This window comes from Heterodontus francisci, chromosome 20 (genome assembly GCF_036365525.1).
Source record: "Heterodontus francisci isolate sHetFra1 chromosome 20, sHetFra1.hap1, whole genome shotgun sequence".
Taxonomy (NCBI): Eukaryota; Metazoa; Chordata; class Chondrichthyes; order Heterodontiformes; family Heterodontidae; genus Heterodontus; species Heterodontus francisci.
The window spans coordinates 86,244,229-86,270,939 of record NC_090390.1 but is presented as its reverse complement, the minus strand read 5'-3'; the positions used below and the strand labels follow the sequence as shown (position 1 = coordinate 86,270,939).

Sequence of the window (26,711 nt, the reverse complement as noted above, 5' to 3'; positions counted from 1 at the left end):
CTGAAATCATTAGAGCTACTGGAACACAGGGCTCCTCTGCCAGTGAGACTGCTCATGCAGCCTGCAGGTTAAGAGACCACACGTTGCAGGTTTAATATAAACTATATATTTTATTAATGTTCTGCAATTTACAGTGTGCCTGGGAACGGTGGCAGTATTCTCCACTCCTCCAAAGCCAGTAACACCTTTTCCGCACTCTCTATTTAGTTTGAGATCTAGTTTAAACACCACCACCCTCCCCCACCCCCCCCCAACGCACTGTGATAACCTGAGCCACAGGGCTTCATGTTTAGCAGCACAACTGCTTCTAGTGTGCTGCTCCTTCACACACAGCACACCCTTAGCCCTCAAAGTAGGATTCTGCACTACGGTGTTGATTTAGACAGGCCAGAGTGTCTCGAATGGTGAGCGTTCAGATTCACTGTGTTTTACACTCCACGTCTCCATCCTCAGCCACCTTCAACTTCTTCAGCTCCCGCAGTACCTCCTGTTCCAGCTGTAAGATTTCTGTCGGCTTTTGATACTGAAGGGGGGAAAAATGGCCCGGTTAATGTATTTAAGATATTTTAAAATCTAACACCTCAACCACGCAGTGTCTCCTGTAGCTTCTCTACTCCTACAATCTCAATCACAGCCAAGGCCATCTCCAACAACTACCTTATAACTCTCACCACCCACATGCCACTTTCCTTCTACAGTCACACCTGGGAAATAAAACATTCCGTTGAGCATTAATCAAAATCCTAACTGCCTAGACTTTGATTCTGCATTTACCATGATAATTATGCAGCCATTGGTCCACTCCCTTCGCCTTATCTTTGATATGTGGGTCCCAGCAAAACTTTTATTCTCTTCCCTTCCTGGTCCTTTTTCCCTGCACTGGCTTCCACCCATCTTCACTCCTTCAAGATCATAAAAACATAGAAAATAAGAGTAGGCCCTTCGAGCCTGCTCCGCCATTCATTATGATCATGGCTGACCATCCAACTCAGTAACCTGTTCCCGCTTTCGCCCCATACCCTTTGATCCCTTTAAACCAGAGAGCTATATCTAACTCCTTCTTGAAAACGTACAATGTTTTGGCCTCAACTGCTTTCTGCGGTAGTGAATTCCACAGGCTCACCACTCTCTGGGTGAAGAAATTTCTCCATCTCAGTCCTGAAAGGTTTACCCCCTATCCTGAGACTATGACCCCTGGTTCTGGACTCCCCCACCATCAGGAACACCCTTCCTCTATCTACCCTGTCAAGTCCTTTTGGAATTTTATAGGTTTCTATGAGATTGCAAGGAACGCAACTAGAGTGTAACTGACACAATCAGTTTAAAATCATCAAATCTGACTGGACTACATCAAGCAGTATCAGACATCACTGATGTTAAGCACACTCTCCATTTGCCCTCTCAGCTGGGGATGGTACAGAAAATAGAAGTACTCACTGTGATGATGAGGGTGTTGTTGGCATATGTAAAGCTCAGTGCCGAACTGTCCAGGGGTAATCTGCACCGGTCCATGTCTGGAATGTTAAACTTCTTGTAATACCTGGTCAGAAAAAGTGGGAGCCCAGGTCAGTTTCAACAACAACAGCAATAATTTAGGAACAGGAGTAGGCCATTCAGCCCTTCGAGCCTGCTTCGCCATTCAATTAGATCATGGCTGATCATCTACTTGAAGGCCACTTTCCCGCGCTATTTCCATATCCCTTGATGTTATTTGTCTCCAGAAATCTATAGCTTTCTGTCTTGAACATGCTCAGTGATTGGGCTTCCACAGCCCTCTGGGGTAGAGAATTCTAAAGATTCACCACCCTCAGTGAAGAAATTCTTCCTCATCTCAGTCTTAAATGGCCTACTCCTTATACTGAAATTATGTCCCCTGATTCTAGGCTCACCGGCCAGGGAAACATCCTATCTGCATTCACCCTGTCACGCCCCGTAAGAATTTTGTAAGTTTCAATGAGACCACCTCTCATTCTTTGAAGCTGTGGAGAATACAGTCCCAGTTTCCTCAATCTCTCCTCATAAAATAATCTCACCATCCCAGAGATTAGTCTGGTGAACCTCTGTTGCACTCCCTCTATACTAAGTATATTCTTTAGATAAGGAGACCAAAATTGTACACGATACTGCAGGTGCAGTCTCACCAAGACATCTTTACTTTTGTACTCAAATCCCCTTACACTGAAGGCCAATATACAAACATAAAAATTAGGAGGAGTAGGCCACTCGGTCCCTCGAGCCTACTCCACCATTCAACAAGATCATGGCTGAACGGATTATAACCTCAACTTCACATTCCTGCCTACTCCCAATAACCTTTCACCTCTTTGCTTATCAGGAATCTATCTACCTCTGCCTAAAAATATTCAAAGACTCTGCTTCCACCATCTTTTGAGGAAGAGAGTTCCAAAGACTCACGGCCCTCAGAGAAAACATTTCTCCTTATCACGGTCTTAAATGGGTGACCCCTTGCTTTTAAACAGTGACCTCCAGTTCTAGGTTCTCTCAAGTGGAAACGTCCTTTCCACATCCACCCTGTCAAGACCCCTCAGAATCTCATGTGTTTCAGTCAAGTCGCCTCTTACTGTTCTCAACTCCAGCGGATGCAAGCCTAACCTGTCCAACCTTTCCTCATAAGACAACCCACCCATTCCAGGTATTAGTCTAGTAAACCTTCTCTGAACTGCTTTCAATGCATTTACTTCCTTCCTTAAATAAGGAGATCAATACTGTACACAGTACTCCAGATGTGGTCTCACCAATGCCCTGTATAACTGAAGCACAACCTCCCTACTTTTGCATTCAACTCCCCTCGCAATAAACGATAACATTCTACTAGCTTTCCTAATTACTTGCTGTACCTGCATACCAAGCTTTTGCAATTCATGCACTAGGACACCCAGATCTTTCTGCAATCTTTCACCGTTTAGCTAATATACTTCTTTATTATTCTTCCTGCCAAAATGGCCTATTTCACATTTTTCCACATTATACTCCATTTGCCAGATCTTTGCCCACTCACTTAACCTATCTATATTCTTTTGTAGCCTCCTTATGTCCTGTTCACATCTTACTTTCCTACTTATCTGTGTCATCAGGTCCCTTCATCCAAGTCACTTATATAAATTGTTATAAGTTGAGGCCCCAGCAGTGATTCCTGTGGCACACCACTCGTTACATCTTGCCAAGCAGAAAATGAACCATTTATGCTTCTGGGGGAGGGTTTACAGCCAGAGGTTGTGGTCCACATTGGTACCAATGACATGGGTAGGAAGAGGGATGAGGTCCTGAAAACAGATTTTTAGAGAGTTAGGAAGGAAATTAAAAAGCAGGACCTCAAAAGCAGTTATCTCAGGATTACTCCCAGTACCATGTACGAGTGAGCAGAGGAATAGGAGGATTGATCGATTGAACACTTGGCTGGAGAATTGGTGTAGGAGGGAGGGAATCAGATTTCTGAGGCATTAAGACCAGTTCTGGGGCAGGTGGGACCTGTACAAGATGGACGGGCTACACCTTAAGAGACCGGAACTAATATCCTCACAGGGAGATTTGTTGGTGCTGTTGGGGAGGGTTTAAACTAGCTTGTCAGGAGGATGGAAACCTGAGTGGTAGCTCAAATTGGAAGGAAGTAAAGCTGGTAACATGAGGTAGAAAAGTAGCAAATAACATTAGAAGGCAAGCATATGGGCGGCGCAGTGGTTAGCACCGCAGCCTCACAGCTCCAGCGACCCGGGTTCAATTCTGGGTACTGCCTGTGTGGAGTTTGCAAGTTCTCCGTGTCTGCGTGGGTTTCCTCCGGGTGCTCCGGTTTCCTCCCACATGCCAAAGACTTGCAGGTTGATAGGTTAATTGGCCATTATAAATTGCCCCTAGTATAGGTAGGTGGTAGGGAAATATAGGGACAGGTGGGGATGTGGTAGGAATGTGGGATTAGTGTAGGATTAGTATAAATGGGTGGTTGATGGTCGGCACAGACTCGGTGGGCCGAAGGGCCTGCTTCAGTGCTGTATCTCTAAACTAAACTAAAGGCAAGCATCAACTAAGCTTAGGATGCAGAATAATGTCAAGACGACAAGGATGAGGGCACTCTGCCTGAATGCACGCAGCATTCGCAACAAGGTAGATGATTTAAAGGCACAAATAGAGGTAAATGGGTATGATCTAATTGACATTATGGAAATGTGGCTACAGGGTGACCAAGACTGGGAACTGAATATTCAGGGATATTCGACATTTAGGAAGGACAGGTAAAAAGGAAAAGGAGGTGGCATTGTGCTGATAAGGGACGGGATCTGTACATTAGTAAGGGAGGATCTTAGATCGGAAGAACAAAATGTGGAATTTTTTGGGTGGAGCTAAGAAACAGCAAGGGGCAGCAAACATTGGTAGGAGTTGTTTATAGGTCACCAAACAGTAGTGGTAGTGTGGGGCAGGAGATTAGAGAAGCATGTGGCATGGGTAATACAGTAATCATGGGCGAGTTCAATCTACATGTGGACTGGGTAAACCTAATGAGCATTAATGCTGTGGAGGACGAGTTTCCAGAGGGGGTTAGGGATAGTTTTCTAGAGCAGTATGTTGAGGAACCGACTAGAGAACAGGCTAGTTTAGATCTAGTAGTATGTAATGAGAAAGGGCTAATTAATAATCTTGTTGTAAAAGAACCTTTAGGGATGAGTGACCAGAATATGATAAAATTTTACATTATGTTTGAAAGTGAGGTAGTTCAATCTGCAGCCAGGGTGTTAAATTTGAACAAAGGAAATAATGGTGAGGGGCAAATTGGCTGAGGTGGATTGGGAAAATACATTAAAAGGTATGACAATACATTGGCAATGGGTAGTCTTTAAAGATATATTACACAGTTTACAGCAACTATACATTCCTTCAAGGTACAAAAACCCCAAAAGTAAAGGCAGTTAACTGTGGATAACAAAGGAAGTTAAGGATTGTATAAGATTTTTTTTAAAAAGGCCTATGAAGTTGCCAGAAATAGTAGTAAACCTGAGGATTGGGAACATTTAAGAATACAGCAAAGGAGAATGAAGAAACTGATAGAGAATAGAATATGAATGTAAGCTAGCAAAAAACATAACGTATTGCAAAAGCTTTAATAGGTACGTAAAAAGGAAATGTTTGGCTAAGACAAATGGGGGTCTATTACAGGCAGAGTCAGGAGAATTTATAATGGGGAATAGAGAAATGGCAGAGAAGCCATATGATTACTTTGTGTCTGTCTTCACTGAGGAATATACAAGAGATCTCCCAGAATTAGAGATCCAAGGGATTAGGGGGAATGAGGAATTGAAGGAAATTAGTATTAGTAAGAAGGTTGTTTTAGAGAAATTAATGGGGCTGAAGGTTGTTAAGTCCCCAGGACCTGATATTCTACATCCCAGAGTGTTGAAAGAGGTAGCTATGGAAATAGTGGATGCATTGGTGATCATCCTCCAAAATTCTATAGATTCTGGAACTGTTCCTGCAGATTGGAAGGTCACAAATATCACCCCACAATTTAAGAAGGGAGGGAGAGAGGGAGAAAACAGGGAATTGCAGAGCTGTTAACCTTACATCAGTCGTTGGGAAAATACTAGAATCCAAGCTAAAGGATGTGATAAATGGACACTTGAATAATAGTGATCTGATTGTGCATAGTCAACATGGATTTATGAATGGGAAATCATGTTTGGTGAACCTGTTGGAGTTTTTTTGAGGACGTTACTAACAGAATTGATAAAGGGAAGTGAGTGGACGTGATATACTTGGATTTTCAGAAGGCTTTTGATAAAGTCCCCCACAGGAGGTTGGTTAGCAAAATTAAAGCACATGGGATAGGAGGTAAGATTAAGGATTGGTTAACAGGCAGAAAACAGAGAGTAGGAATAAATGGGTCATTCTCGCATTGACAGGCTGTGACTAGTGGGGTACCACAGGGATCAGTGCTTGGGCCCCGGCTGTTCACAATATATATCAATGATTTGGATGTGGGAACCAAATGTAGTATTTCCACATTCGCGGATGACATAAATCTAGGTGGGAATGTGTGTTGTGAGGAAGATGCAAAGCGGCTTCAAGGGGATTTGGACAGACTTAGTGAGTGGGCAAGAACGTGGCAGATGGAATATAATGTGGAAAAATGTGAGATTATCCACTTTGGTTGGAGATATGCAGAGTATTAGCCTTTATCGCAAGAGGATTTGAGGACAGGAGTAGTGAAGTCTTGCTTCAATTGTATAGATCCTTGATTAGACCGCACTTGGAGTACTGTGTACAGTTTTGGTCCCCTTACCTTAGGAAGGATATTATTGCCATAGAAGGAGTGCAATGAAGGTTCACCAGACTTGTTCCCGGGATAGCGGGACTGTCCTATGAACAGAGATTGGGGAAACTGGGCCTGTATTCTCTAGAGTTTCGAAGAATGAGGTGATCTCACTGAAACCTACAAAAGGGTGGCGCAGTGGTTAGCACCGCAGCCTCGTAGCTCCAGCGACCCGGGTTCAATTCTGGGTACTGCCTGTGTGGAGTTTGCAAGTTCTCCCTGTGTCTGCGTGGGTTTTCTCCGGGTGCTCCGGTTTCCTCCCACAAGCCAAAAAGACTTGCAGGTTGGTAGGTAAATTGGCCATTATATATAAATTGCCCCTAGTATAGGTAGGTGGTAGGGAAATATAGGGATAGGTGGGGATGTGGTAGGAATATGGGATTAGTGTAGGATTAGTATAAATGGGTGGTTGATGGTCGGCACAGACTCGGTGGGCCGAAGGGCCTGTTTCAGTGCTGTATCTCTAAAACTAAAAAAACTTAAAGGGATAGACAGGGTAGATGCAGCTAAGATGTTTCCCCTGGTTGGAGAGTCTAGAACCAGGGGAAACAATTTCAAAGTAAGGGGGAAGCCACTTGGGACAGAGATGAGGAGAAATGTCTTTACTCAGAGTGTTTTGAATCTTTGGAATTCTCTACCCTAGAGGGTTGTGGAAGCTCAGTCATTGAGTATGTTTAAAGCAGAGAGTGACAGATTTTTAAATACAAATGAATTAAGGAGATATGAGGATAGTGTGGGGAAAAGGCATTGAAGTGGATGATCAGCCATGATTGTATTGAATGGTGGGGCAGGCTCGATGGTTTGAATGGCCTACTCCTGCTCCTGTTCAGTGAGATCAAGGCTGATCTGCGACCTCACTCCATATACCCACCTTTGCCCCATATCCCTTCACACCTTTGGTTAACAGAAATATATTAATCCAGTTTTAGAATTAACAATTGATCTAATGTCAATTGCTGTTTTTGGAAGAGAGTTCCAAACTTCTACCACCCTTCACGTCGAGAAATGTTTCTTAATTTCACTCCTAAAAGATCTGGCTCTAATTGCCCTCTAGTCCCAGACTCCCTAACCAGCGGAAATAGTTTCTGTTTTCCTTAATATCTTTGACCAAATCTCCCCTTAACCTTCTAAATTCAAGGGAATACAACCCTAGTTTGTGTAGGATGAATGGCATTTGTGAGAACGAATGACATCTTCTGTGACTGCTCACCCTCCTGTGCAGTACTGATGGAGTGCCGCAATGTTGGAGGTATTGCCTTTCAGGTGAGACATTAAACTGAGGCCCCGTCTGCCTTCTCGGGTGAATGTAAAGGATCCCAAGACAATTTTTCTGCCTTTTATAAAGGAAAATATTCTAAGAGAATATCTCTATCTCCCCTTTATTTCTATTTGTTAGGCAGTCACTTGCAGTTCCTTCCAAAGGAAGTGATGTATGTCCCTCGACTGTGGAAAAAAAACGTTAAAACAAAGCTATATTGGCCAATGGATCATGTGCAATTCATACTCAAGCAGAAATATCTTTACACGCTCAAATGATTTAATTCTCAGGAGGACAGGGAGTGGAGTCAATCTCGGCTATGGGCAACAAAAGTTTCAATCAGATCAGCCAAAAGGACATTGAGGATGAAGAAGTGGACAGCTGGGGGAGTAACAGCAAAGTCTTCTTCAGCTGTTAAAGAGTCAGAGAACTAATATGACTTTATAGGGCTATGAAAGGATTTTTCAGGGCAGATACAGGTAGACTCTCGCATATAGCAACTTTGCACATTACAGAAGATTATTTTGCGTTACCAATAATACATCCTAAGATTGATGCTAAAGTTGAATGTGCTAAGTGGAGATGAATATAGCCCTGGCTAGAATAAGGGGGTCTCAAAATGGATTGGGCTGCTGATCCTGACGCTGTTCACCAAAGAGTGCCCAAAGGATCTCTATCACCCCCTTGCTCAGATAGTCAACAGTTTGCTGGGGTCTGGGACTGTTCCCATGGACTAGAGGGACCCCATATGGTGCCAACATTTAAAAAAAAAGACAGTCAGAACCAGGAAATTGCAGGGCTGTTACTTTTTTTATTCATTTATGGGGATGTGGGCTTCGCTGGTCAGGCCAGCATTTATTGCCCATCCCTAATTGCCCATGGTGAGCTGCCTTCTTGAACCGCTGCAGTCCATGTGGGGTAGGTACACCCATAGCGCTGTTAGCTTGACTTGGATTATAAGCAGTTTGCTCGAAGGGATATTACTGTATTACCACCTTGACAAAGAGTCACTAAACGGAGTTTTGGTGTGGCTTCAGAAAAAGGTCATGTCTCACTAACAGAGTTGAATATTTCGAGGTGGTGAGGTAGGTAGCCTGGTTTATACAGTGTACCTTTATTTTCAAAACATAATTCTGGATACTTGATTACTCAATAGGTAAGTGTGGCAGTCTCATGGATTAAGACAGTTTTGGGTTCCACAATGGTGAGTTGGCAAATCTCAGCCTGGCAAAATGGGATGACAGCGAGTGAGCGTGAACACAAATGTGAGAAAGTAGAATCTGGGGGAAAACACTCTGCTGGGTGGAATCATACCTAGCGCAAAGGAAGATGGTTGTGGTTGTTGCAGGTCAGTCATCTGAGCTCCAGGACATCACTGCAGGAGTTCATCAGGATAGTCTCCTAGGCCCAACCATCTTCAGCTGCTTCATCAATGACCTTCCTTCAATCAGAAGATCAGAAGTGGGGATGTTCGCTGATGATTGCACAATGTTCAGCACCATTCGCAAGTCCTCAGATACTGAAGCAGTCAGTGTAGAAATGCAGCAAGACCTGGACAATATCCAGGCTTGGGTTGATAAGTGGCAAGTAACATTCACACCACACAAGTGCCAGGCAATGACCATCTCCAACAAGAGAGAATCTAACCATCTTCCCTTGACACTCAACGGCATTACGATCGCTGACTCCCTCACCATCAACATCCTTGAGGGGGGTTACCGTTGACCAGAAACTGAACTGGAGTAGCCATATGAATCCTGCAGCGAGTAAGTCATCTGCTGACTCCCCAAAGCCTGTCCACCATCTACAAGGCACAAATCAACAGTGTGATGGAATACTGTTCACTTGCCTGGATGGGTGCAGCTCCAACACTCAAGAAGCACACCACCATCCAGGACAAAGCAGCCCACTTGACTGGCACCCCGTCCACAAACATTCACTCCCTCCACCACTGATGCACAATGGCAGCAGTGTACATCATCTACAAGATGCACTGCAGCAAACCACCAAGGCTACTCAGGCAGCACCTTCCAAACCCGTGACCTCTACCACCTAGAAGGACAAGGGCAGCAAATGCACAGGAACACCACCACCTGCAAGTTCCCCTCCAAGCCACACACCATCCTGACTTGGAACTATATCGTCATTACTTCCCTGTCGCTAGGTCAATATCCTGGAATTCCCTTCTTAATAGCACGGTGGGTGTACGTATCCCACATGGACTGCAGCGGTTCAAGGCAGCTCACCACCACCTTCTCAAGGTCAGTTGGGATGGTCAATAAATGCTGGCCTGGCCAGCGCCGCCCACATTCCGTGAAATGAATAAAAACAAATGTATGTTTACATACGAGTGGGGAAAGAGAGACAGGCTTGGCTTCTGCCCTCACATCTTGCATGCTCCAACAATCTGCAGAATGGGCATATAATTGGAAAATGAATTTCAACTTCCATAAGTATTATATTTTGGTAAGAAAAGTCACATATTACTAAGAAAATAAGAATCTAAGAGGAGCAAAGGAATTTGGGAATATAAATACACAAATCAAAGTTGTGGCACAAGTCACCAAGACCATACAAAAGCAAATCAAGCACTGGCGTTTAGTTCTGGAGGGATAGAATTGAAACAGAGACATTATGCTGAACATGTATAGGACCTTGGTTAGACTACACAGAGTACTGCGCACAGTTCTGGTCACTATATTGTAAAATGGAAAAAGGGCACTGGAGAGGGTTCAAAGATGATTTACAAGGATGATACCAGAATGGAGAGATAATAACTAATCGGGAAAGGATACACAGTCTGGATTGCTTATCTCTAGAAAAGAGAAGGCTGAGAGGTGAACTAATAGGGATCTTTAAAATTATAAAAGGTTCTGATAGAGTAGTCAGGGCGGCACAGTTGCGCAGTGGTTAGCACCGCAGCCTCACAGCTCCAGCAACCCGGGTTCGATTCTGGGTCTTGCCTGTGCGGAGTTAGCAAGTTCTCCATGTGACCGCGTGGGTTTTCGCCGGGTGCTCCGGTTTCCTCCCACAGCCAAAGACTTGCAGGTTGATAGGTAAATTGGCCATTATAAATTTCCCCTAGTATAGGTAGGTGGTAGGGGAATTGAGGGAAGGTGAGGATGTGAGCGGGTAATGGGATTAATGTAGGGTTAGTATAAATGGGTGGTTGATGGTCGGCACAGACTCGGTGGGCCGAAGGGCCTGTTTCAGTGCTGTATCTCTAAAATAAAAAAAAAGAGAGCATTTTCACTTGTGGGGAAGAACTAAACTAGAGGCCATTACATAAGATAGTCACTAAGAAATCACCAGGAAAAAACTTCTTTACTCAGAGTGGTGAGAATGTGGAAATCACGACCACAGGGAGTGGTTGAGTTGAGTAGTACAGCTGCATTTAAAGGGAAGCTGGATAAACATGAGAGATAAGGGAATAGAGGATTGTGCAGATACAGAGGAAGGATGGGAAGAGGCTCGAGTGAAGCATAAATATTGGCATGGACTAGTTGGACCGACTGGCCTCCCACATGAAGAATGGGCTATTGGATGTGGTCGCGGAAAGAAGCCAGCACCCATGGAACCCATATCCCATCAAGATCAACACCAGGGAGGGGGAGCAAGAGGAATCTCCTGAAGGAAAAAAAAAATTAGATGTTGGAAAATTAAAAATTAAAAAAATTGGAAACACGGGTTTCTGAAAGAGGTATCACAGCCTGGGCACAGAATTTTCAAAGAACTGTAAAACAAACTACTTTTTGTTGGATGTCCTCACAATGCAGCATCTCTGGTCTGGGTCAATCGTGGCACTGTAGACATTTTGGGGGTACGGCAGATTTCGGATCCTCCACTGGAAGCTTGTCTTGGTGTCTTTCCTTGTGAATATAGGCTGCAATAAGTTTTAAAACTCTGTATAAATATTATAGTATCGGTGGACTGTACACAACATATTTAAGTTGGTGAGGTGGGAGCTGGATGGAAAATATCAGCGCACCAAACTCAGTCACATAGGTAGTGTGCGTTATACCCTATAAGGAGTGTGCATTCTTCCACCAAGGGGAACCCACTTAATTAGATCCAGAGAATTTTGGCACAGAGTTATTTATGTTCCTTGTTTAAATCCACTTACATTGCTGCTACTTTCCTGTAGCAGTTGCTGATCCAGGCTGCCGACTGCTCTTGACAAAGTTTCCCCCAACTCGACCTGCCACTGTCCAGGGGATCCCAGTTGACTCTTCTGTTTCCACTTTCTGACTATAAGCACAGAACAGTCTCAATATGATTGATATGTAAACAAACAAGTACAATACAGAATGCAACATCCTAAGGAAAGCTGTAATCTGTGAACAAACTAATGGTGAAAAACAAGCCCTGTATTTACAGGCTAAAGACACAGACTGCTTATTTATAGAGTTCCACCACTCATACATTAAGATAGCTATTCAGAGAAGTTTAATTTATTGTCTGAAATTGATCCTAATTGAACTGGACCAAAATGGAAATCTCTGTCTCAAAGCAGCCAAGGAACGGCCGAAGTAAATACTGAGACAGTAATTACCTGTGCTGCAGCTCTCCCATAATGACACCTACACCATACTAAATGGTGCGGATGCTTTACTGATCATTGAACCGCAACGGAGATAGCAACTGTGATACGCAGTCTGTGTTGAATTAACTTACTACGTATACCTAACTTGACAGGGTTGATTGGACAGAGTAGAGGGAGCTTAACTTTGTATCTAACCCCGTGCTGTGCCTGGCCATGTTTGATGGGATGGTGTAGAGGGAACTTTACTCTGTAACCCATTTTTTTCTACGCTCAGCACCTCCAATCAGCAAACATATCCAGACTTCTTTTAAATGAGTTGAGGGTTTCTGCCTAAACTACCTGTACAGGCAGTTAGTTCCAGACCCCCACCACCCTCTGGGTGAAAAAACATTTCCTCATCTCCCCTCTAATCTTTCTACCAATCACTTTAAATCTATGCCCCCTAGTCACGGATCTCTCTGCTAAGGTAAATAGGCCTTCACCTCCACTCTATCCAGGCCCCTCAAAATTTTGTACATTTCAATCAGATCTCCCCTCAGCCTTCTCTGTTCCGAGGAGAACAACCCCAGCCTATCCAATCTTTCCTCATAGCTGCATTATTCCATACCCAGCAACATCCCGTAAATCTCCTCTGCACCCTCTCAAGTGCAATTGCATCCTTTCTGTAATGAGGTGACCAGAACTGCATACAGTACTCAAGTTGTAGCCTCGCCAATGATTTATACAGTTCCAGCACAACCTCCCTGCTCTTATATGCTATACCTCGGCTAAAAATAGAAAGGATTGCATATGCCTTCTTATAACCACCTTATCGTCCTGTCCTGCTACCTTCAGAGATCTGTAGACATTTACTCCAAGGTCCCTCACTTCCTCTACACTTCTCAGTATTTTCCCACTAATTGTGTATTCTTTTACCTTGTTTAACCTCCCCAAAAGCATCGCCTCACTCTTCTCTGGGTTGAATTCCATTTGCCACTTTTCTGCTCATCTGACCAGACCATCAATATCTTCCTACAGTCTACAGCTATCCTCCTCGCTATCTACCACATGGTAAAGGCCTGCTCGGGTATAAAATTGAAACCCGACCACAGCCAACTTGACCCCAACCTGGGCCCGAGTCCTTGAATTGTTTTTTGCGCCCAACCCGACACGAATATCTTTCATCTGTTCTGGCAGCAGGCTATTCCTGCAGATGGAGTTGTAGGAATCACGAGTGAGCCTGATCCCGTGAGTTCCCGGAGGCAGCCCTGTCCAGCCCGACCCGACCCGAGCTGGAAGGCTGGACTCGGAATATAGACCCGACACATGTAGTCAAGTTGCCAGGTTTTACCACACGGCCAATCTTTGTGTCGTCTGCAAATATCTTGATCATGCCCCCCACATTTACATCCAAATTGTTAATATATACCACAAAAAGCAGAGGACCCAGTACTGAGCCCTGTGGAACGCCACTGGAAACAGCCCTCCAGTCGCTAAAACAGCCGTCAACAATTACCCTTAGTTTCCTGCCACTGAGCCAATTTTGTATCCACCTTGCTGCATTTCTCTGGATCCCATGGGATTTTATTTTTTAAACCAGTCTGCCATGTGGGACCTTGTCAAAAGCCTTGCTAAAATCCATGTAGACCACATCAACTGCACTACCCTCATCTATCTTCCTTGTTACTTCTTCAAAAAATTCGATCAAGTTGGTCAAACAAGATCTTCCCTTAACAAATCCATGCTGACTATCTTTGATTAACCTGTGCCTTTCTAAGGGACAGTTTATCCTGTCTCTCAGAATAGATTCCAATAATTTGCCCACTACTGACCAGTTACATCAACACTGGATACTCTGGACATAGCTCATCTCCTAATCCCTCAAAAGTGGTTCCACCCTCTACAAGGAGTGCGCTGGAGTATTCAATGCTTGCCAGGTACAGTGGCTACGATCTACAACATGTAATGCAGCAACTCACCAAGGTTACTTCAACATCACCTTTCTCCCCTGTGGCCTCTACCACCAAAAGGAATAATTTTGTGCAAGCACCATCACCTCAAAGTTCCCCTCCATTCTGACACGGACATTTATCACCATTTCTTTGTCACTGGACCACAGTCCTGGAATTCCCACCCAACACCATTGTGGGAGCACCATCACCACAAGGACTGCAACGGTCAGAGAGAACTTGAGTATTGCTGAAAATATAGACATTTTGTTGAAGCTTTTTGTCTTGCATTCATCAGAACAATTCACAAGAATACCAATGCAAGGGAAAACAACAAATTCATACTGTATGAGAAGAGCGTGCTGATTGGTTGGCAAGTGGACTCTGAATGGTAGAGGCATTGCTGTGGAGAATGCACCAGTTTATGGTGACTGACAATTAACTGCCAAGCTTTGTTTGAAATTTAAACCAGACAGCTTGACTGATTGACTCCTCAGGGCAATGTCTTGACCAATGAACCAGCAAATGGCTGTCACTTATTTTGTTTAGCTGAAACATAGGAACAGAAGAAATAGCAGCAGCAGTAGGCCATTTGGCCCCTCAAACCTGCCCCGCCTTTCAATAAGATCATGGCTGATCTGCCCCAGACCGCAACTCCTCTTTCGTGCCAGCTCCTCATAGCCCTCAACCCCCCGATATTTCAAAAATTTATCTACCTGCTCTTTAAATACTTTCAGTGATGTAGCCTCCACAACTCTCTGGGGTAGAGAATTCCAGACATTCACTACTGTCAGAGAAGAAATTCCTTCGCATCTCAGTTTTAAATGAGTGTCCCCTTATTCTATAGCTCTGTCCCCTAGTTCGAGATTCCCCCACTGGTTGAAACATCTTCTCAACATCCATCCTGTCAAGCCCCTCAGAATCTTGTACGTTTCAATAAGATCACCTCTCATTCTTCAAAACTCTAATGAATAAAGGCCTAATCTGTTTAGCTGTTCTTGATAAGTCAACCCCTTCATCCCAGGAATCAGCCTAGTGAATCGCTTTTGAACTGCCTCCAATGCCAGTATATCCTTTCTTAAATGTGGGGCCTCACCAACACCCTGTACAGTTGCAACAAGACTTCCCTATTTTTAAACTCCAACCCCCTAGCAATAAAGGCCAAAATTCAATTTGCCTTCTTAATTACTTACTGTGCCTGCATGTTTACTTTTTGTGTTTCATGCACAAGAACACCCAGATCCCTCTGTACTGCACTTTTTTGAAGTCTCTCTTCATTTAAATAATAGTCTGTCTTTTGATTCTTCCTACCAAAGTGCATGACCTCACACTTTCCTACATTAAACTCCAACTCCCAAGTTTTTGATCACTCACTCAATCTATCTATATCCCTTCCTTATGTCCTCATCACTACATGCCCTCCCACCTATTTTAGTATCAGCAGCAAATCTGGATATATTACACTCTGCCCCCTCCTCCAATCATTAATATAGATAGTAAATAATTGAGGCCCTAGCACTGATCCTTGTGTCACTCCACTAGTTATGTCTTTCCAACCTGAAAAGACCCATTAATCCCAACTCTGTCTTCTGTGAGTTAACCAATCCTCAATCCATGCTAATACATTACCCCCAATACCGTGAACTCCTATCTTGTGCAATAATCTTTTATATTTCCTTATCAATGCCTTCTGGAAATCCAAATACACTACATCTACCGGTTCCCCTTTATCAACTCTGCTTGTTATATCCTCAAAGAACTCTAGCAAATTTGTCAAACATGATTTCCCTTTCACAAAACCATGTTGACTCTGTTTGATTGCGTTAAGCTTTTCTGAATGTCCTGCTATTTCTTCCCTAATAATGGATTCTAGCATTTTCCCAACGACTGATGTTAGGCTGACTGGCCAATAGTTTCCTGCTTTTTGTCTCCCTCCTTGAACAGGGGCATCACATTAGCGGTTTTCCAATCCACTGGGACCTTCCCGGAATCCAGTGAGTTGTGGAATATTTCAACCAATGCCTCCACTAGCTCTGCAGCCACTTCCTTTAATACCCTTGGATGCAGGCCATCAGGTCCTGGCGACTTGTCTGCCTTTAAGCCCATTAGATTGTCAAATACTTTGTCCCTCGTGATCGAGACTGTTACAAGATCTTTCCTCCCATGAGCTCCTTGCTTATCTGATATCTGTGGGATGTTTTCGTGTCCTCCACCATGAAGACCGATCCAAAATATTGGTTTAAATTATCTGCCATTCCCCTGTTCCCTGTTATCAATTCTCCAGTCGCATCCTCCAAGGGTCCCACGCTCACTTTAGCTACTCTCTTTTTATATACCTGTAGAAGCTCTTGCTGTTTGTTTTTATATTTCTTGCCAATTTACTTTCATAATCAGTTTTCTCCCTCTTTATTAGCTTTTTAGTCATCCGCTGCTGGTTCCTAAATAATTCCAATCCTCTGGCCTACCACTAATTTTCGCTGCTTTGTATGCCTTAGGTTTTGATTGGATACTCTCCTTGACTGCCTTTGTTAACCACGGGTGGTTCATCCTTCTCGACAAGTCCTTCTTGATCGAGATAAATTTTTGCTGATCATTATGAAATATCTGCTTAAATGTCTGCCACTGCTCATCCCTTGACCTTCCCCTTAGTCTATTTTCCCAGCCCGCTTTCAGACAACTCTTTCTTCATACCTCTGTAATTGCCCTTGTTTAAGTTGAGGACACTGGTTTGAGACCTGAGTTGCTCACCCTCAAACTGAATTTGAAATTCTACCATGTTGTGATCGCTACCCCCTAGAGAATCCTTAACTACGATATCTCTTATTAATCCTACCTCATTGCACATTACTAGATCTAAAATAGCCTGTTCCCGGGTTGGTTCTGCAACATATTGCTCCAGGTAACAATCCCTGATGCACTCTACAAATTTGTCTTCCATGTTACTCTGCCAATCTGATTGTCCAGTCAATATGCAGATTAAACTCACCCATGACAATTGTAGCGCCCTTCTTACACGCCTCCGTTATTTCCCGATTTATACTTTGTCCGACAGTGAGGCAAATCTTCGGGGGCCTATGGATGACTCCCACCCGTGACTTTTTCCCCTTGCTATTCCTTATTTACACCCAAACTGATTACACATCACGATCTATTGTACCTATATCACTACTCACCACCGCATGGATACCTTCCTTTATTAACAAAGCTACCCAACTCCTTTTCCTTTTTGCCTATTTTTCCGGAACGTCGAATACCCTTGAATATTGAGTTCCCAGTCTTGGTCGCCCTGCAACCACGTCTCTGTAATAGCTAACAAGTCACACTCATTTATTTCTATTTGTGCCGTCAACTCATCTATCTTGTTACAAATGCTGCGTGCATTCAGATAAAGAGCCTTAAGCTTTGACTTTTTGCCATTACTACTCATCCTGGTTCGGAGATGGAGCGGACCTGTCAGGAGACAGGCACCAGCGAGCGGGGGTTCCAGCAGTTTAAAAGAGGCTGCAAGAGACCAGGGCCAGAGCGAGACCGAGCGGACCTGTGAGGAGACAGGCACTGGCGAGCGGGAGTTCCAGCAGTTTAAAAGAGGCACACTCTCAGACTCAGCGAGAGATTTCCATGACTGACGTCACAGTTCAGAAAGTGATGCATTGGAAGGGTAGGCAGCTGATTGGTAAGTAGCAACAGGTGGGTATTTCTACCCTTTTTTACTACTTTCAATAGCTAAAGTAAAGGTAGGGATTTTAGATTGTAGTAGGTTGTGTTTGGAGTAGAATAAGGTCCTTAGCGTAATTAGTACTCTATATTAAAGGGAGTAACTAAGAAGCTTAATCGAAGAGTAAGTCATGGCAAGAGAGCTCAGCCCCATGATATGCTCCTCCTGCCCTATGTGGGAAATTAGGGACAGTTCCAGTGTCCCTGACCACCATGTGTGCAGGAAGTGTGTCCAGCTGCAGCTACTGGCTAACCGCATTGCGCAGCTGGAGCTGCAGGTCAACTCACTGTGGAGCATCTGTGATGCTGAGGATGTTGTGGATAGCACGTTTAGCAAGGTAATCACACCGCAGGTAATGGCTGCACAGGCAGAAAAGGGATAGGTGACCACCAGACGGAGTAGTAGGTGCAGGCAGGTAATGCAGGAGTCCCCTGTAGCCATCCTACTCTCAAACAGATATACCTCTTTGGATACTGTTGGGGGGATGGCCTCTCAGGTGAAAGCAGCAGCAGCAGCCAGGTTCGTGGCACCACGAACGGTTCTGCGGTACAGCAGTGGGGGGAAAGACTGGCAGAGCCATAGTGATAGCAGATTCAATTGTAAGGGGAGCAGACAGGCGTTTCTGTGGCCGCAAACGAGACTCTAGGATGGTGTGTTTCCTCCCCGGTACTAGGGTCAAGGATATCACGGAGCGGCTGCAGGACATTCTGAAGGGGGAGGGTGAACAGTCAGAGGTCATGGTACACATTGGTACCAACGACATAGGTAGAAAGAGGGATGAGGTCCTGCAACAAGAATTTAGGGAGCTAGGTAGCAGATTAAAAAGCAGGACCTCAAAGGTTGTAATCTCTGGATTACTCCCGGTGCCACGTGCTAGTGAGTATAGGAATAGGAGGATAGAGCAGATGAATGCGTGGTTGAGGAGATGGTGCAGGAGGGAGGGCTTTAGTTTCCTGGATCACTGGGTCTGTTTCTGGCAAAGGTGAGACCTGTACAAGTTGGATGGGTTGCACCTGAACGGGAAAGGGACCAACATCCTTGCTGGGAGGTTTGCTAGTGTTGTTGTGGGGGGGGGGGGTTAAACTAATTTGGCAGGGGAATGGGATAGAGTGGTGGTACAGTAGGGGGTGAAAACATAGAGAAACTGAGTCAGTCTGGAAGGCACAGCAAATATAGACCTGTTAAGGCACAAGTGAAAAATGCAATGCCGGATTGTATCTATTTTAATGCAAGGAGTCTAACTAGTAAGGCAGATGAATTGAGGCCGTTGATTAGTACATGGCATTATCATATTATTGCTATCACCGAGACATGGTTGAGGGAGGGGCAGGACTGGCAACTCAATATTCCAGGGTATAGAATCTTCAGGCGTGACAGGGGAGAGGGTAAAAGAGGTGGCATTGCACTGTTGATCAAGGAGTCAATTACTGCAATAAGGAATGATGACATCTTAGATGGTTTCTCAAATGAGGCCATATGGGTAGAACTTAAAAACAAAAAGGGGGCAATCACTTGGCTGGGAGTGTACGATAGACCTCCAAACAGTCAGGGAGAGATAGAGGAACAGATATATAGGCAAATCTCAGAGAGGTGTAAAAATAATAGGGTAATAATAGGAGATTTCAACTTCCCCAATATCAACTGGGATAGTCTTAGTGCAAAGGGCTCAAAGGGGACGGAATTCTTAAAATGCATACAGGAGAGCTTTTTGAGCCAGCACGTAGAAAGTCCTACAAGTGAAGGGGCAGTACTGGACCTAATCCTAGGGAATGAAGCCGGACGAGTGGTAAAAGTGTCAGTGGGGGATCATTTCAGGGACAGTGACCATAACTCAAAGATTTAAGGAAGTTATAGAACATAGAACATTACAGCACAGTACAGGCCCTTCGGCCCACGATGTTGTGCCGAACCTTTAACCTACTCTAGGATCAGACTACCTACATACCCTTCATACTACTATCATCTATGTACCTATCCAAGAGTCGCTTAAATGTCCCTAATGTATCTGCTTCTACTACCACCGCTGGCAGTGCATTCCACGCACCCACCACTCTCTGTGGAAAGAACCTACCTCTGACATCTCCCCGAAACCTTCCTCCAATCACCTTAAAATTATGCCCCCTGGTGATAGTCCTTTCCACCCTGGGAAAAAGTCTCTGGCTATCCACTCTATCTATGCCTCTCATCATCTTGTACCCCTCTATCAAGTCACCTCTAATCCTTCTTCGCTCCAATGAGAAAAGCCCTAGCTCCCTCAACCTTTCATTGTAAGACATGCCCTCCAGTCCAGGCAGCATCCTGGTAAATCTCCTTTGCACCCTCTCTAAAGCTTCCACATCTTTCCGATAATGAGACGACCAGAACTGAACACAATATTCCAAGTGTGGTCTAACTAGGGCCTTATAGAGCTGCAGCATGACCTCGCGGCTCTTAAACTCAATCCCCCTGTTAGTGAAAGCCAACACACCATACGCTTTCTTAACAACCCTATCAACTTGGGTGGCAACTTTGAGCAATCTATGGACATGGACCCCAAGATCCCTCTGTTCCTCCTCACTACCAAGAATCCTGTCTTTAAGCCTGTATTCTGCATCCAAATTCGACCTTCCAAAATGAATCACTTCACACTTTTCCAGGTTGAACTCCATCTGCCACTTCTCAGCCCAGCTCTGCATCCTGTCAATGTCCCGTTGCAACCTACAACAGCCTTCCACACTATCCACAACTCCAGCAACCTTCGTGTCATCGGCAAACTTGCTAACCCAGCCTTCCACTTCCTCATCCAAGTCATTTATAAAAATCACAAAGAGCAGAGGTCCCAGAACAGATCCCTGCGGAACACCACTGGTCACCGAGCTCCAGGCTGAATACTTTCCATCTACTACCACCCTCTGTCTTCTATGGGCCAGCCAATTCTGTATCCAGACAGCCAACTTTCCCTGTATCCCATGCCTCCTTACTTTCTGAATGAGTCTACCATGGGGAACCTTATCAAATGCCTTGCTAAAATCCATATACACCACATCCACTGCTGTTCCTTCATCAACGTGTTTTGTCACATCTTCAAAGAATTCAATAAAGCTTGTGAGGCATGACCTGCCCCTCACAAAGCCATGCTGACTGTCTCGAATCAAACTATGCTTTTCCAAATAATCATAAATCCTGTCTCTCAGAATCCTCTCCAATAATTTGCCCACTACCGACATAAGACTGACTGTTCTATAATTCCCAGGGTTATCCCTATTCCCTTTCTTGAACAAGGGAATAACATTTGCCACCCTCCAATCATCTGGTACTACTCCAGTGGACAGTGAGGACACAAAGATCATCGCCAAAGGCGCAGCAATCTCTTCCCTCGCTTCCCGTAATATCCTTGGGTATATCCCGTCTGGCCCCGGGGACTTATCTGTCCTCATGTCTTTCAAAAAAAAAAGGACAAATGGAAAAGGACAAAGACGGACCGGAAATAAAGCTACTAAATTGGAGGAAGGCCGATTTTAATATGATTAAACAGGATCTGGCCAAAGTGGAATGGGAGCTGCTACTTATAGGAAAGTCTACACCAGAACAGTGGGAGTCATTCAAAGAGGAAATAGTGAACGTTCAGAGCCAACATGTTCCCGTTAAGGTGAGGGTAGGACCAACAAGTCCAGGGAACCCTGGATGACACGGGATATAGAGGATTGGATAAGGAAAAAAAAAGGAGGCTCATGGTGCTGAAAACAGCGGAGGCACTTGAGGAGTACTGAAAGTGTAGGGGGGGGTGCGGGGACTTAAAAAAGTAATTAGGAGAGCGAAGGGGGGACATGAAAAAACACTGGCAAGCAAGATAAAGGAAAATCCTAAGGCATTTTATAAATATATTAAGGGCAAGAGGATAACCAGGGAAAGAGTAGGGCCCATTAGGGACCAAAGTGGTAATGTGTGTGTGGAGCCGGAGGACATTGGTGAGGTTGTAAAAGATTACAGTTCATCTGTGTTCACTATGGAGAAGGACGATGTCGGTGTAGAGATTAGGGAGCGGGATTGTGATATACTTGAACAAATTAGCATTGAAAGGGAGGAGGTATTAGCTTTTTTTAAGCAGGTTTAAAAGTGGATAAATCCCCAGGCCCAGATGAGATGTATCCTAGGCTGTTATGTGAGGTAAGGAAGGAGATAGCAGGGGCTCTGACACAAATTTTTAAATCCTCTCTGGCTACAGGAGAGGTACCAGAGGACTGGAGGACAGCAAATGTGGTACCATTATTCAAAAAGGGTAGCAGGGATAAACCAGGTAATTACAGGCCGGTGAGTCTATCATCAGTGGTTGGGAAACTATTGGGAAAAGCTCTGAGGAACAGGATTAATCTCCACTTGGAGAGGCAGGGATTAATCAGGGATAGTCAGCATGGATTTGTCGGGGGAGATCGTGTCTAACTAACGTGATTGAATTTTTCGAGACGATGACTAGATGTGTAGATGAGGATAATGCAGTTGATGCAGTCTACATGGACTTCACTAAGGCTTTTGATAAGGTCCCGCATGGGAGATTGGTTAAGAAGGTAAGAGCCCATGGGATCCAGGGCAATTTGGCAGATTGGATCCAAAATTGGCTTAGTGGCAGGAGGCAGAGGGTGATGGTCGAGGGTTGTTTTTGCGAGTGGAAGCCTGTGACCAATGGTGTACAGCAAGGATCGGTGCTGGGACCTTTGCTGTTTGTTGTGTACATTAATGATTTGGACGTGAATAAAGGAAGTACGATAAGTAAGTTCGCAGATGACACAAAAATTGGTGGCGTCGTAGATAGTGAGGAGGAAAGCCTTAGATTACAGGACGATATAGATGGGCTGATAAGATGGACGGAGCTGTGGCAAATGGAATTTAATCCAGAGAAGTGTGAGATGATGCATTTCAGGATGACTAACAAGGCATGGAATATACAATGGATGGTAGGACCCTAGGAAGTAGAGTGTCAGAGGGACCTTGGTGTACTTGTCCATAGATCACTGAAGGTAGCAGCACAGGTAGATAAGGTGGTTAGGAAGGCATATGGGGTACTTGCCCTTATTAGCCGAGGCATAGAATATAGGAGCAGGGAGGTTATGATGGAGCTGTATAAAACGCTAGTTAGGCCACAGCTGGAGTACTGTGTCCAGTTCTGGGCACCACACTATAGGAAGGAGGTGATTGCACTGGAGAGGGTGCAGAGGAGATTCACCAGGATGTTGTCTGGGCTGGAGCATTTCAGCTATGAAGAGAAACTGAAAAGGCGAGGGTTGTTTTCCTTAGAGCAGAGAAGGCTGAGGGGAGATATGATTGAAGTATACAAAATTATGAGGGGCATTGATAGGATAGATAGGAAGAGACTTTTTCCCTTAGCGGAGGGTTCAATAACCAGGGGGCATAGATTTAAGGTAAGGGGCAGGAGGTTGAGGGGATTTGAGGAAAAATTTATTCACCCAGAGGGTGGTTGGAATCTGGAACGCACTGCCTGAAGAGGTGGTAGAGGCAGGAACCCTCACAACATTTAAGAAGTATTTAGATGAGCACTTGAAAAGCCATAGTGTACAAGGCGTATGGGCCATGTGCTGGAAAATGGGATGAGAATAGTTAGGTGTTTGATGGCCGGCACGGACATGATGGGCCGAAGGGCCTGTTTCTGTGCTAAAACTCTGACTAATTTCTGCTACACTCCTCTGCTTATATTTTCTGCCCCTTCTTGTCACACTTTGTTTACCGTTTGCCTCCAATTACCCCTGCACCTCGGCTCTCATGTCTTTTTTATTTTTTAAACTTCCCTTCAATTGAACCCTCCCCCCCCACTAATTAGTTTAAAGTCCTATCTACAGCCCTAGTTATAGGATTCACCAGGACACTGGTCCCAGCATGGTTCAAATGAAGCCCATCCCAATGGAACAGCTCTCTTCTTCCCCAGTACTGGTCCCAGTGCCCCATGAATCAGAACCCATTTCTACCACACCAATCTTTGAGCCATGCGTTTACCTCTCTTATCTGATTTACCCTCCGCCAATTTGCATGTGGATCGGGTAGTAATCCGGAGATTATTACCTTTGAGGTTCTGCTTTTTAATTTAGCCCCGAGCTGCTCATAGTCTCAGCAGAACCTCTTTCCTAGTCCTACCTTTGTCATTGGTACCTACGTGGACCACGACAACTGGATCCTTCCCCTCCCACTCCAAGTTCCTCTCCAGCCCAGAAGAGATTACCTTAACCTTGGCACCAGGTAGGCAACACAGCCTTTGGGACTCTCTGTCTTTGTTGCAGACAACAGTATCTATTCCCCTAACTACGCTATCCCCTATTACTACTACATTTCTCTTTTCTCCCCCCACTTGAATGGCACTCTGAACCACGGTGCTGTGGTCAGTTTGCTCATCCTTGACAAGGTAGATGCATGAAGGATGTTCCCGATGGTGGGGGAGTACAGAACCAGGGGTCATAGTTTAAGGATCTGGTGTAATTCTTTCAGGACTGAGTTAAGAAGAAATTTCTTCACCCAGAGAGTGATGAGCCTGTGGAATTCGCTACCACAGAAAGCGGTTGAGGCCAAAACATTGTATGTTTTCAAGAAGGAGTCAGATATAGCTCTTGGGTCTAAAGGGATCAACGGGTATGGGGCGAAAGCGGAAACAGGCTACTGAGTTGGACAATCAGCCATGATCATAATGAATGGCGCAGCAGGCCCGTAGGGCCGAATGGCCTACTCCTGCTTCTATTTTCTATGTTTCTATCCTCCCTGCAGTTTCTATCCTCCCCCACATAAGGAACAAGAACCTCGTACCTATTGGATAGGGGCACTGGCTGAGGCTCCTCAAAGCTAAATTCTGGATCCCCACACCTGCCTTACTTGTAGTCACAACCTCTTGTACCTGACCACGGTCCAAATTTGATGTAATTAATCTCAGGGGTGTGACTGTCTCCTGAAACACACAGTGTCCAGGTAACGCTCCCTGTCCCTGATGTGTCACAGTGCCCGCAGCTTGAACTCCAGCTCATCAACTCTGAACCGAAGGTCCTCGAGAAGCCAGCACTTGCTGCAGATGTGGCCAACGTGGATCGCACCGGCGTCCACCAGCTCCCACATACTACAGCTGAAACACATCACCTGCCCAGCCATCTCTATTCTGTTTAATTAATTAATTTGGATGTTAAATATTTGGATGTTTGATGCCATGTTTGATTTAAATTAAAAGTACCTGTTTAAACAATCAATTGTAATTAATACATCTAGGCCTGCTCTGTGTTTATACTCTTATTATAACACTTACCGTTACACTACCAGCATTGAAAAATTTTTAATTACCCAGCTCCTAATTTGAACCAACACCGTCCCTGCTGGTCTCTCTCTCTCTCTCTCTCTCTATATGGTAAATTATAAAATCCGCCTTAGTTTTTATACTAATGATTCGATCAAGTTTTATTTCATATTTGATTAACTTAGATTAAATTAAAAGCTTACCAGTATACTCATCCCGGCCTGCATTCTGTTTCCCTGCGCTCTGTTGATTGTGAAGTCACTTTTCAATTTTTGATTTGCGTCCGCACCTCCCGCTCCTCTCCGAATCTCCGCGATTCTGGCACGCTTTTTGAATGCTCTCTTCTCCTGCTGCTTTTCTCCAAATCTCCGGGGTTCTGGCGCGCTCTTTGAATGCTCTCCTCTCCCGCTGCTTCTCTCCAAAATGGGCGCAATGTGCATACATGTTCTTTCTGTCTGTAAAGAACAGGGCCCTGTATATTGATATATGTAGCTTATCCGAGAGAAGGTCCATTAACATCTTCTCAGGACAGCTAGGGATAGCCAAAAAGGCACCTTGCCCTTGACAGTACCCTCCCAAGTACAAGTTTTTCAAAGAGTTTGTATAAAATTCTGTTCTATTTTAATGCACTGTTTATTTTAAGGGCTGATTAATACAGTTCACCAAAGAACCAGGAAACAAACCCTTTAACTACCAGCAGACTGTGATGAAACTAAAACATACAGTGAGCAATGTGTTCCTTACCCGTGAGTTGATCGTTGGAGACCTCATACTCTTCTACCATTTCACTGCCATCTGGAAACAAATAATGTACTTTCCTCTTACCTTGTTGTGGGGGGAAGGGGGGGGGGTGAAGAGAGATAAAATAAGATCAAAGTCAAGAGTCAGACTTGCAGTCAATACAGGGGCACAAACTGCAAAATTACATATATTTTGTAGTGAATCATCACTGTTAATATTAAATCTTTAACCTTGAGTGTTTGTCAACTCCAAAGACTTGGCACTCAACCTCACCCAATCTCGCACCCCAACCTCGTTCCTCTTCCTACACCAGTGGTGTTTTGTCTGATGAAGGGTCACTGACCTGAAACGTTAACTCTGCTTCTCTCTCCACAGATGCTACCAGACCTGCTGAGTATTTCCAGCACGTCCTGTTTTTAATGTCAGATTTCCAGCAGCTGCAGTATTTTGCTTTCATTTTAGTGTTTTGTCTGAATTCTGTTCGCTCCATTATACCCTAACATTTGCATTACTGCCTACTTACAGAGTTTATACAATATTCCCCCCCCCTCCCCCAGCACCGACTTCTCCCCTTCTCTAACAGCTTGGCTGCTTCCCTCATGCTCTCTGGTCAATGTCTTTTCATCTCTGGGGCGCCGGCTTCCCTCCCTGACTCTATCTGCTAACTCAACCTCTACCAGTTTCGGACAAGGACCCTGGTCTCACCGTCCTGCACCACCGCTGTTTTCTTTGCTCCTCGCAGACTCTCTAACCAACTCTGCGCCGCCATCTTGTTGCACTTGCCAGGTTTCCATCGCAACGGAGGCCCGCGGTCATGACCCTGCCCATCGCCCTCGCCGTCATCCCGGTCACGCCCATTGCCCTCGCCGTCATCCCGGGCACGCCCATCGCCCTCGCCGTCATCCTGGTTCCGCCCATCGCCCTCGCTGTCATCCTGGTCACGCCCATC

General features: G+C 44.8%; 1 protein-coding gene across 1 annotated transcript; it reads right to left on the bottom strand.

Moving 5' to 3' along the window:
• Positions 1 to 107: 107 nt before the first annotated feature.
• On the bottom strand, positions 108 to 26,583 carry dpcd (deleted in primary ciliary dyskinesia homolog (mouse)). Its single transcript, XM_068053189.1, has 6 exons — positions 26,468 to 26,583; positions 25,766 to 25,846; positions 11,701 to 11,825; positions 11,327 to 11,460; positions 1,438 to 1,540; positions 108 to 523 (listed from the first exon to the last, which is right to left on the bottom strand). Exons 1-6 carry the CDS (start codon positions 26,529 to 26,531, stop codon positions 419 to 421), a joined length of 612 nt encoding a protein of 203 aa, XP_067909290.1. The 5' UTR covers positions 26,532 to 26,583; the 3' UTR covers positions 108 to 418.
• Positions 26,584 to 26,711: the final 128 nt, after the last annotated feature.

Coding starts and splice junctions, on each gene's coding strand:
- dpcd (XM_068053189.1), bottom strand. CDS start 26,531: ATGGCGGCGCAGAGTTGGTTAGAGAGTCTGCGAGGAGCAAAGAAAACA. Junction 11,826..25,765: donor CTCCAACGATCAACTCACGG/GTAAGGAACACA, acceptor CTGTGCTTATAG/TCAGAAAGTGGAAACAGAAG. Junction 524..1,437: donor ACAACACCCTCATCATCACA/GTGAGTACTTCT, acceptor TCCCCCCTTCAG/TATCAAAAGCCGACAGAAAT.